This window comes from Arvicanthis niloticus, chromosome 1 (assembly GCF_011762505.2).
Source record: "Arvicanthis niloticus isolate mArvNil1 chromosome 1, mArvNil1.pat.X, whole genome shotgun sequence".
NCBI lineage: Eukaryota > Metazoa > Chordata > Mammalia > Rodentia > Muridae > Arvicanthis > Arvicanthis niloticus.
The window spans coordinates 137,450,124-137,462,934 of record NC_047658.1 but is presented as its reverse complement, the minus strand read 5'-3'; the positions used below and the strand labels follow the sequence as shown (position 1 = coordinate 137,462,934).

The 12,811-nt window shown below is 44.7% G+C and overlaps 1 protein-coding gene across 2 annotated transcripts in view; it reads right to left on the bottom strand.

Moving 5' to 3' along the window:
* Positions 1-4,909, bottom strand: part of Uhrf2 (ubiquitin like with PHD and ring finger domains 2) — a 65,328-nt gene extending 60,419 nt beyond the window's left edge. Inside the window, exon 1 of one of the 2 annotated variants that reach the window (XM_034502434.1) lies at positions 4,426-4,909. In XM_034502434.1, the coding sequence (XP_034358325.1) occupies positions 4,426-4,578 (153 nt within the window). In that variant the 5' untranslated portion in view covers positions 4,579-4,909. The remainder of the gene's footprint in view (positions 1-4,425) is intronic. The other variant, XM_034502425.1, reaches the window with a different exon arrangement.
* Between the last annotated feature and the right edge of the window lie 7,902 nt (positions 4,910-12,811).

The following is a 12,811-nucleotide window of genomic DNA, read 5'->3' as shown; positions in this document are numbered from 1 at the left end:
AGGATGAGGCAGGAGAATCCCAAGCTTACGGTTAGCTTAGGCTACATAGTGAGACCTAGACTAAATGGTTGGGGGGGGGGGGAGGGGAAATAAATAATTATGAATTGGAGATGTTTCCATTCCTTTTTTTTTTTAATTGATGCTTGAGGCACAAGAGTTAGAGAGACCTTAGGAGCACTTGTATAAAACAAAAGAATGACCTGACAGTTATTTTTGCTTTCAGTGATGCTTTCTGAACTGACTGTGATAGGCAAAGTAATATCTAAAGCCAGAGTAGAACACTAAGCATATCATGGCATGAAACTTGAAGTCATCTTTCTTCATGCTATGACACCCCTCCCACTATATGCTCATTTCTTATTTCATAGAAAACCTTCCAGTCTTTCTAAAACTCACTATTATTCACTGCAAAAAGCCAGTTTTATTCAGCAAGGCCTCACATTCTGTGACATCATTAAGAATAGGAGAATAAATTACCTAGACCACTGAAGTTCCTCCATATTTAATCACAGTACAGATCCAAAGTTATCTGCCACTCAAATTCTGCTCTGGAAGAGGGAGGACGGGGTAGGCTCAGCTAGGACTCTGCTTCTTACTGCTGACTGTGAATCCACACTGGGCCTCATAACTGATTATGGGACCCCGGGAAAAAAAAAAAAACTAGACAACAAGTTTTTGAACGTACAATTTCCAAAAATTAATTCAAAATAAAAACTATAATGCACTTGAGTTGTCTCTGGCAGGAGTCCATGCTGCACAGCAGCAACTCCACTGTAGTCTTGGTACCAAAACCACAATCTACACAGTGTGCACTTTGCAAGCCATCAGAACAGACAATACACACGTTACCCAGAAGACCCTCACTCAGATTCAAAGCCAGGTCATGAGCTGCATGTCCAGTAGACCTACAATGTTTTCTGCTTTCCTAGAAACATAACGGCTTAACTGTAGAAAAGGGATGTTCAGTGTTTTCCTGTTGTCCTTCTTCAGCAAGTATCAAATTAATGTATCTTTATGTTGTTATTTTAAATGTTTTATTTTAAAGATTGCTATCTGAATTACTGACCTGAGTTTCATTTTAAAGTACTGAATGAATTTATGATTAAGATAGAATTTCCAACATTTTCTGGAAAAGTCCTAAACATACATACCAATTTGTACTACATATTTATGCAAAGCAGTACTCATTGACTGTAAAGTCAAAATTATTGACTGACTCTAAAAAATGTTGAATCTCATTCTATGTCCTGAAGTACAAAAGTCAACCCAGATTTAGTCTTTATATAAAAATAAGCACAAATCCATCTTGTAAACATACAAATTTGCATTAAATTCAGAGAGCTAGAAAGATGGCTCAGCGGTTAAGAGCTAACTGCTCTTCCAGGTCTTGAGTTCAATTCTTAGCACCCCACATATGGCTCACAATTATAACGGAATCTGATTCCCTCTTCTGGTATGCATGAAAACAGAGCACTCATGTATAAAATAAATAAATCTTTAAAAGTCAATAAAAGCATTAAAATGATAAATTTATATGAATACCAAATAATTTCAAAATAAATTGTGATTCATTATCAGTACATTTGACTGACATACTTATTTTCTATAGTTATATACCCAGAGTTGCATAAAAAGTTCTTGGGCCCAAAGAATCTACAAGTAGGAAAAGTTTTAAAAGCTTTGATCTAAAAATTACAAATACCTATGGGTTTAAGGTATATAACTACGGGCCATCAATGTCTCATGGAAGTAAAGAGTCAAGAGCTGCCACATTAGAAATTCAAGGTATAAGATTTTCAAGTCTGAAGAAAGAGAAATGGTTGGGACATTGTCAGAATATCCTAGTGAATATTTACTGCATTAAGAAAGACATTCCAGGAAGTAGAAAGGGCTGCATCAATGATGCAAAGAAAACCAAGGGGGAAACAAAGGAAGTGGCAGAGGCCAAAAAAGAGCCAAGGGAAATCACTGACAGAGCTCAGGGTACCAGTGGAGGCATTGAAGCTGTCATTTATCAGTGATATAATAGAGATAAATACATAGACACATTTTTTTTAAAAAATAGACAAATACTTTCATTTTTTTTTACTGCATGTGAAAACAAAGAATTTAGAGGTGGGTGTCAATTGTTCAGTTTTTCTTCCAATGTGGTTCATATTCCAAATCTACACTCTATTAAGTCTCTCCCGATACTGATGACAAGAGAAGGCAAGGGAAACTGGAATTCTTTTATAAATTCCAGGAGCTCTACATTCTAAGATTTCAAGATCAAAGCCCGGTGTGTGGTATGTAAGATCCAACAATGCAAGTCTTATCAAAGATCATGTCTAGCTGAAGAGATGGCTCAGTGGTTAAGGGCGCAGGTTGCTTTTCCAGAGGACAAGGGTTGATTCCCAGCACCTACATAGTGGCTCACAGCTATCTCTAACTCCAGTTCCAGGAGATCTGATGCCCTAAAGTCCTCTTCCAGCCTTTGCAGCAACCAGACATGCATATGGTGCAAAGACATCATGTGTGCAAAGCAACCACACACATTGAAAGAAAAAAAGTAGACTTTCTTGCACTGCTTCTCAAACTTAATTTGGTTTTTTATAATATTATGACAATAAAGCACAACACCTCTTTTCTATTAAACATACACTCATTTTACAGGAAATGGCTAGCCCTGTGGTACCAACTTAATTATCTGCCTGCTAAAGACATACTTTGCTATCTCCATCAACTGGAGAACATCAAAGACAAAAGGAGATAATAACTACTGCCCTGGCTGATTATCATTCATAAAAAAGGAAACGGTTTTCCGTTTTTTGGTGTTCAAGTCAACAGCTGGCACTGGAGTGCTATTTTTTTTTATCCATAATACTTCATTATTGGGCTGGGGAAAGAGAAGTAGTGAATCACTAACAATGGGGGGAGGGGTGGGCCACTAGGGTTCTTTACCCTCAACCAGGAACCATTTTCTGATTATTAGTGTAAGTCTATTTTATAAGTCCTGAATTTAAAGCAATGTCTACATAATTTCAATACAACACACTTGGGCTGTTGCCCATTAATATATACTCATCTTTCATTTCTATTGTATTGGAGTCTCCAAGAATTCTAGGAATCGATGTATAACATTATTACTATTTGCATAGCTTTCACTGATAGCCAAAAGGAAAAGGTATCAGCCACTTGAGGCACAGCAACACAATGCTACACAGTATTTAATACAGATACGGCGTTTAAAACAAACCTTCCAGTCAAGTGAACTCTCTACTAGTCAAACATTAAAGAATCAATATACAACTGGCTACACCGGGACAGAAAGTGCTATAGGTTTTCTCCGAGAGAGGCCTTCCAAACACTTTAACAAAACTCTGGCTTTTTCTTTCCCATTGTATAATCTGTTACTTAGAAAATTTTGGCCAGTCCTAGAAGTTGTAAATCTGTGAAGGGAACAAAAATATTCCTTCCAAACCCTTTGTGGCTTATAGGCTACTTCCACCGAATCAGAGAGAACTGCATTTAATTCAAAACTCAGGACTGGAGCCAAACTGTGGTCTATCGACTGCAGGATGCCAACTTTTTTAGTGCACTAAAGACAAAAGGCAAGAAAAACAATATGGGTCTGGGTGTATAATCATAGAATCTGAGACTTACTGGATAGGAAAAGTCTTAGCCTGATCAGGCAGGGCCATACTTAAAATTAACGGAGATGCCCCCAAGCAACCCTTGTGGCCCCAAACTACTTTCTGGGTCTTTTGAATTACTGCTGATTATGCTGAAGGGCTTGAGTTGAAAGCCCGAACTTAGGGAACACACAAAGATGAGAGGTAAAGTCTAGGGGGAAATAATCTGTCCCTATACGCAACAAACTTAAACCCGACCTCAGGTTACATCCATCGCTCCTTAAATGAAGGTGTCTAAATCTTTTACAGAACAAATTCCCAATGTGAGACAACGAAGAAGAAGGGGCACGCATTCTGCCATCGTTCGGATCCTCAGTGTTCAATTCCTTCTAGTGAGGGAACAGGGTTAAGGTAGCTCACTCTCCACGTCGGATGCAGGAGCCCGAGGGCAGGGAGGAGAGGCAAGTCCTTATAGGAATCCAGACTGCGCTGCTCGTCCCTCCCGCGCCACAGCATGGCTGCCGGAGCCTGTTGCCTTTCCAAGGCTCCGATTCCCCAACCCCAAAGGCGGGAAGAGAGCCCCCAGGACCCTCGGAGGCTGTGCCGGTGACCGCTGCCCCGCTACAACCCCGCGCCCTGCACCCCGGCCTTCCGACCCGCTAGGCGCGCTTGTAGGTGGGGGCCCCCACAAACGCAGCCCCCAACCCCGCATCACGCGCTCCGCCAGTGGCCCATGCCGAGCGCAGCCCTGGACACCTAGCCTCGTCCCGGGGCGCCCGCTGCTCGTGCCCGGGCTCCTCGCGGGGCACCTCACCTGCTTGCCCCGGTAGAATAGGCGCTGGCACTCGGGCCTTACGTCGAACAGCGCCCACACCCGCTCGCGCAGCTCCTCGATGGTGGCTTTGCGAGAAACGTCCTCGATGGTGCGCGTCTGGGAGCCGTCGATCGTGCGGACCTGGATCCACATCGCGGCACGGGGGACAGGAGACCGACCGACCCCCTTTGTCTACCCGTGCGCTCCGGCCGCCGCGCCCCGCCCGGCCCCTGCCGCCTCCCCTGGAGGATCCGGTTCTCTGCGGCCGCTCGGCGAACGCGGTTGCGGGTGAGGACTGACGCTCTAGACCGCGCGACCGCCCACCCCTCCTCGGTGGAAAGAAACCGGAACCCGCCCGAGGTGCTAGCGCAGCCGGCGCCTCACAAATAGGAAGAAGCCATGTCTCGGGGGCGCGGAGTGTTTACTTATAGAGATGCAGCTCCCACATGGAGGTCACGGCGCCAACCCGGATCTCGCGAGATCCACGCGGGGCTCCGCCCCACGCACAGCCCAAGGCGCTAATATACGAAGGGGCGGAGCCTCCAGAGCCGTTACTCCGGGGAGGGCGGGGCGGAGCAGGCTCGCAGGGTCCAGCTCGCCCTTTGCCCTCTCTTGTCACCCTGCAGACGCTTGAGGCCTAGACTCTTGTGTTCCCAAAACCACACTAACAATAGCTACCCATGCGCGCGCTGGCATGAGCGAGAAATGGGGGCGCAGCCTTCATTTCCGAGACTTCACACAAGGATGTGCGCCCGCCACGCGGCCTGGCGGGGCCACTCCCGGGGCAAGTCGGCTTCGTGGACCCGCTTCCCGCGCGGCCCTCCCGCGGAAACCCGCTTCCGGGAGGCCTCAGGGCAGAGGCCTCGCACTCCCACTTCCTGACCGTGAAGCCGGGAACTGGACTCGACCGAGTGGGCCTTCTGCGCTAAGGGCGCCTTTGGCCGCAGGGATCCTGGGTTTGCAGAACTATATACATCTCCGATCCAAAAGTCCGAGGATCCCAGGGCGGGATACGGCCCCACTCACTCAGGGGACCCATCCAAAAGGCTTATCAGAGAAAGCAACGCAAACGCATCTCTTACACTCACCGATATCCGTAATGTGGATATTTCCGTGAAGATAAGAGGCGCAACGTTGTAACAACCAAATTAATTAGTCAAGATGGCCTAAGAGGAAATACAGGAAGAGTGAAATGTGCTTCTATACTGTGTCTCTGTCAGCTTGCAAAATATATTCACCTAGCGCCTCTAAGTCACCTTGCCTGCTTCCTAACTAAAACATTTAGTAGATGAAGCGACAGATAAACCTGAGAACATCTAATCTGACCCATGAAGGGATCAGCTATTTGTTGTTACGAGATTATGCTAGCATCTCGGGCTGTTAAACGGTGTGCTGCAGTCTGAAGCCTTGCGTCTTGGGCTCAGGGGTTGGGATGTGAAAGAATTGTAGTTTTTCAGTTGAAACTGTGATCTTGAACAAATTGCTTCAATTTCCTCCGGTTAAAATAGTGCACATAAACACCTAGTGAATGTTAGCTTCCTGACGTTCCGTTAGTAGTACACAATGAGGCTTTTTTTTTTAGAGCTTTTGTTATTAAGAGAATTTAGATAAACTGGGAACGTTCAAAGAACAGAGGGTGCTTAAGCAAAGAATGGGAGTACGCATTTTCACAGGTCGGAAGACACCACACATCTGAGGTTGGCTAAATAATGAAAGGCAAGGTGTGAACATTAGCATTTAAAGAAGACTTTTGTAGGCCCCAGGGGGAAACCAGGGCTTTTTGAACTGTGCGTTGATGTGTTTACAAGTATTTAGAATGACAATAGAAAGAGTGTAGAAGGAGGCCCTAGGGAAAGAGCAAGCTGTGAAAAGGCGAGCAAGGTGAAATTTAGCCAAGAGGCAACTGTCATCCATTTTGGAAAGTTTAGAGACAGTGAGAAGAATTTATTCTTGAGTGTTCTAGGAAACCAAGCTCCTGAAAGTCGAAAATTTGTGACTGTGAAAAGGGAAGACAATAAATGGCTTGAGTTCCATTTGAGTTGTGTGGCATATGAAGTATACCAAATATACCTAAGATAGAGATGTCTGATAGTTGAAAGAACTAAGAGTGTGAAGGGAAGAAGGGAGTTTCTGAGAAGAGGACCAGTCTTTTGGCTTGATAGAGATGCCTACATTTTGGCGAATAGAGAGAAACAGGTGGTACGGATGGGGAAGAGAACAAGGGGAAGTTATATTGGTTGGGAATGTTATAACCTGGAGAGTTGAACATTAACTGTTTGCTCATATGTTATATTTTAATATGCTTACAATTATGTAATTATATAGAGATCCTTTTAAAGAAAAAGTAGGGGTTTATCTTCTACCTATTGATGGTATAAATGAAAGCATCGATCTCATCTCTGCTTTTAGGGCTGATCTATACAGAGATACCACAAAAGAAGTTTCTTCTGCTCTCTTAGAGATTAATTAGGAAGAGATCTCAGTGTAAGACTTTGATCTGGTGAAAGGCTTTTGTTGTTGTTTGTTTTTCATTCTTTTTTGCTTATTTGAGAATCTTATGTAGCCCTGACTATCCTCAAATTCATTGTGTACTGCTGGGATTGTACCCAATATCTTATTCTGCTTGGGAAGCTCAATTTAAAGTCTATGGGTTATACACTTAGTACTGACTGACAAAAGATTAGTGGCTTTGGAATGGTAGTGTTTGTGCCTGCACGTGGATGGATATGCAGATACTCTTCTACCTGTCACTTGTACAAACATGTTCATATGTGTTTGTATAAAATGCATGTATGTACACCTGTACCTGAGGGTGCCCATGTGTACTCATGAGTGTGTGTGTCTGTTGAGCACAGGGAGACTTCAAATTAGCAAAGGTTTCACAAAAGGGTAAAGCTTTGAGTCACAAAATGGAACTGTTATGCTGGAGTTTCTGTGTTCTCTTGGACTAGCTAGAGCAATGAGGTCTGGAGAAATGTTCGGTGTCAGGCAGTTTGTTCTAGGGGAAGATAGGGTACAGGGCTTAGAACTTGGGACAAGTATATGACTCCTGTGCCGGGGCTTATTTGTAAAATATATGGAGTAAATACATAGAGAGAGTATAGAATCTGACTGTGAAGAATAAAGAACGTCCTCTCTGCTGTACTGTGTACTTTGAAGGGAGAATGTTGAAGCAAGTTCAAGAAGCGTTGCTAACCCAGAGGGATCCATTCAAAAGTAGGGCCACACTCTATAGCCTCAGCTAATCTGGAACTCACTTAATTGCTCCAAAACCTATTCATCTAACAGCTAAGATTGGAGAGACAAATTAGAGCTTTTTTTTGTGTGTGATATGGCCTCATATATCCCATGCTGGCTTTGAACTTGCTATGTGGTTGAAGACAGTCTGAAACTTCTAATCCTTCTACTTGTATCTGCCAATGCTGGGACTTGAAGCATGTCTCACCACCGTCGGTTTTATGGAGTGCAGGGAACTGAACTCCAGATTTCCTAAAGGCGAGGCAGGCACATCCCCAGCTCAAGACGTATATTTGTGTGTGTGTGATAGGGTTTTTCTGTGTAGCCTTGGCTGTCCTGGGACTCAGTTGTTCACTTGTAGACCAGGCTGACCTCAATCAGAGATACCCCTGTCTCTACCTCCTGAGTGCTAGAATTAAAGGTGTACATCACCACCACTGGACAAGACAATTTTTAAAAAATGTTTTACACTGTGTGTGCATGTGTGCGTGTGTGCATGTGTGCATGTGTGCATGTGTGTTTACACTTGAATGTCACAGACACTCACGTGGAGGTGGGATGACAACTTGCAGAAGTCAGTTCTCCCCTTCCACGATTGGATTCTGGGGACTGAACTCAGTTATCAGGCTTGGTGGAAAGAGAGTTTACCAGATGAGACATCTTTCCAGACACAAAAGACAGAATTTTTTAAAAACACATTCTTTGACAGTTACAGTTATTCTCAATTATTTGTGGACTTATAGGTAAAAAGTCCTGTGTGTGGTGCAGGGACTCAGGCTGTAGTCTAACAGTAGAGTCCTTGTCTGTCATGAGGACTGGGAGTCTCCCTAACACCACTGGGGGAATAGAGTGTAGTTGAAATTGATACACATCTTATATAACGCCAGTGAATATGCTGGATGAATTTTAACTGCAAAGTTGATTCGGAGGAGAGTGCATGTGATGTGGCAGAGAGCTTGCCCTTGTGAGATGCTGTGGTCCACAGTTTCAGCTCAGTAGTTTTCGCTATCAAAATTTTAGTAAACGATTTTGATAGGTCTCATGGTTTAGTCTGTAAGCAGACAGAACAGAGCCTCACCCTACTACCCACACTGTTTCCTTTGAAGCAGGAAGTCTAGCCAGGCTCGCACTGGAAACGACGAAGATACAGAGGAAGTGTGGCCTTGTTCTCTTTTCCGGGGTCAGACTCAGTCCTGACACAGAGATGTAAGATGGTAACCGCACAAGGACTAGTCTTCAAGCAGTCAGTTGAACCAGCTTTGTCATCAAGACATCCACACCTGGGCGCTCTCTTTTTAAATTTTTATGTCTTTATTTACCTTACTAAAATATAATTTCAGTATTTCTATTTTTTATAAATAATTTAATAGCCAACTTTTGGTTATATAAGACTTTATGGTATAGTCACATCTTTTTGAAATTCTTTTTCAGACATGGTTTCTCTGTATAGCTCTGCCTGTCCTGGAACTCACTCTGTAGACCAGGATGGCCTCAGAGATCTGCCTACCTCTGCTGGGATTAAAGGTGTATGCCACCACAGCCGCCAAATTCTTTCTATTTTATTATTACATTTTATTTTTTAAAATTTTTCTGTTTTTTAATTTATTTTTGTCTCTGAGTGTTTTGCGTTCATGCATGTATGTGTACCAGATGAGTGTCTGGTGCCCTCAGAGATCAGAAGAGAGTGTCAGATCCCTTGGAACCAGAGTTCTGATAGTTGTAAGCTACCACAGAGGTGCTAGGGACCAAACCTGAGTCCTAAGAGCAGCAAGTACTTCTAAACCACCAAACCATCTCTCCAGACCCTAATTATATATTTTAAAGTAATCTTACTCTGATAATTTCATTGATATATACTATGTATTTTGATCATATACATTTCCATTTCCTTCTCCAACTCCTCTGAGACACTCTCTCCCTAATACATCTCTCTCCCAATTTCATGTGCTTTTTTTTTTTTATTATTGTGGTGTGTGTGTGTGTGTGTGTGTGTGTGTGTGTGTGTGCCACAGTGTGTGTGTGAAGGCCAGAGGACAACTTTTTGGTCCTCCCTCCCCTTGCACATTTGAATGGGTTCCGGGGATCTAACTCTAGCCTTCTGGCCCGCAACATTCCTACAAGTGCCTTTACTAGCTGAGCCATCTTGACCAGCTCATTATTTTTCTTTCTGTGTTTCTATAATGTGCCCGTCTGTGTACCAGATGCCATCTGTGGAGATCTGTGGAGCTCTGGCCCAGGTGGAGTCGCTTTTCCAAGGCTGCTGCTCCAAGATGTTACGCTGCAAACTGGCTCAAGCAGAGAGGGGAAGTCGGATGGGGGTGATCTGCCAGGTCTCTTCAGCCTCCTCTGCTGCTCCAGAGTCAGTGCAAGCACCTGGATGCTAGTGGGACTGAGGATGGAGGGAGGTGGCTCAGCTAGCCAGTAGGGCGTGAGGCTAGGAGCCAAGGTCAGGAAGTGACTGCGGGAGGCTCCCAGCCGCGAAAGCTTTGGAAGAGAACTCTCTTCCCTAAAAGTGTCTTAGATGTTCTCAGACATTCCTTGATGAAGTAACTCTCATGCACCATTCCTTGTGGACAGGGTCTTATACATTTTGGGGTGGGATGGGGTCTAAAAGCAGATGCTTTCTATTGGCTTGGTCTGAAATGTTAGGTATGCCTCATCTGCATGTGGAGGGGCTTCAGGGCATTGCCCCAAGAGACTGATTGTCAAAGTCCTCTCCATGGGATGCCATGGTTACTTGACAGGAACTGGGTCAGGAGTAGGTGAAACGCCTACCATTCTCAGGTCTGAGGGTACAGGGTTTCTGAACCCACTCGACCTTACCAAGTTTCCTGGCATGGTACACTGCCTCACAGTAATGAATACTTAGAACAAAACTAAGAAACAAAATAGAAGCACTCTACTCAATATCTGGACATCACAACGTACTGACATCAGAAGCAAGCAACTGGGTGTAACCAGTATCACCTTGGAAGCAAGAGCCTATGCACCAGTTAGTATCAGGGACTAAAAAGTCTGCAAGGACAAGGTAAGACTCTAAAGGACTATAAAAACCCAGGCTCCAAGCAGCTCAGCACTTGCTGGTCTCCAATGTTCGTCAATGCACACAAGTCACACACTAGCAACAAGGGACCAACCCTTCTGGTGACCATATCTTCTACTAAGATCTCCTGCCTCTGGACTGCCTCTGACCTTGTTGACCACTTAGAGTCTGACTCCCTGGTTGGCTTGGCCAAACACAACAGAGGTTAACCAGCTAGCCTCTGTTGCTCTCAAGGAACATCAAACCCAGCACCCACTCGCTGTCCCTTCCGACCAGTGGATATGGATGTGTGGCTTGCTGTCTGTGGGCAGACTTATGGACCACTTGTAGAGAGATCAGGACTTAACTACAACACCCACTTGTGTCACCCCTGCCTGCCGTCTGTGAAGGAACTCTCCAAATATCAGTGGTTTCACTTGTTAGATGTTAGAATGTTAGATTGTTAGATGTTAGATTGTTAGTTTATTTTGTTACCCCTCCCATTTTATGTGAGAACAATAAACCTTTCTTTGAAAAAAGACATCACTCATATGTCCACCTCTCTGTGATAGGTTAGTTGTGTTCAAAACAGTATGGTTCCTAAATCTTGTCCTCTTCTAACATGGATAGCAGTCATGTTGAATTAGGGCCCTATCCTAATAACCGTATGCAACCTTCCTTGTCTCATTAAAGCCTCTACCTCCATACATAGTCATACCAGGAGCTAGGTTTCAAAGCATGAATTTCAATATACTGTGGGACATAAATCGTGGGACATAAAACCATGCCAGGAAGTTTGGAAGGTGGAGCAGGTAGAGACCCGGAGACTCGGTGGGCACACACCCGAGGCTTAGGCGACTCCCAGCTCCCTGCCAGACTCCTGACTTGGAACATGTGCCATGCTTCTCACATAAAAAGAAACATATCCTATGGTCACATAGTTCTCCATGCTAATGAGGTACCTAGAGGCCCTGAGGGCTTAGCCAATAAGCTTCCCTTCCCAGGCATTCCTCCCTGCAAAAGGTATTTAATCTCAGGCCCACCCTGAGAAGTGGGTATGGTACAAGACTGTTTGGAAGCATGAACCATCTCTTTTGTCAAAATCTGCCATGAAGAACCTGGGCCTTTGTCTACAGAGCTGCAGCTTTAATCTCCTGTAGAAGGCCTCTTTGCACCCCCCAGCCATTATAACCACCAACCCTGCCACCACTAAGCTAAAGACAATCACCCACTGGAACAAGCCAGGGCTCCCCTTACTGCCCACTACATCCTGTCTCCAGTCCTTGGGCCCCCAACTCCATTCTCTAATCTTCCACGACTCCCAGCAGCTCCTGAATGTCCAAGAGTCTGAGAACACCATGGCCTTGGCCTCATCGCAGGTCCAGGGCCCCCAGCCAGCTCCAGCTTCTCCATAAGACTGTGCTTTCCCACCCCAAGCAGTGTCTCAGTGCTTCTGAATAGCCCAGCACCCACCCCAACAACATCATGGGGTAAGCATAGTCAAACTCCCTGCATTCTGCCTCCCCAAGAAGCCATGCCCTGTGACAGAGCAGATGTGGACTGACAATATACTATGTAAATATGTAAACAGAGGCCACAAATAAGTCCACATCAGATTTCTAAGGCCATTCTGTCCGATATCACTCTATTTCTACATTTTTTATTTTATATGTTTGTTATAGCATACATGTGGAAGTAAGAGGACAATCCGTCCTCACCACCTGGAGTTGGCTCTTTCTTTCCAACATGTGAGTCTGGACTCTGGTCATCAAGCTTGGTGGCAAATAACAACCTCACACACTGAGCAACCTCTGACAAGGGCATGCTCTCTGCCACATAACACACGTTCTCTCTGAATTTCTTTTCTTTTTTTGACAATTAAATTTCATTTGGCATCTTCCCTGGCACTGAGTAACATGAGTATCAATTTCAACCAACTTTATTCCCTTGGTGGTGCTGGGATGGACTCCAGGTCCTTATGGCATGTCAGTGCTCTACCCTTGAAAGACCCCCGCAAGGGGACCCTCACCCAAGTCTGGGCCTGCACACCCCAAGGACACACGAGAGACCTTCTTGATGCAATTGCAGAGGAGGTTTAATGACGAGGGCCCTCGGGCCGGAACACAT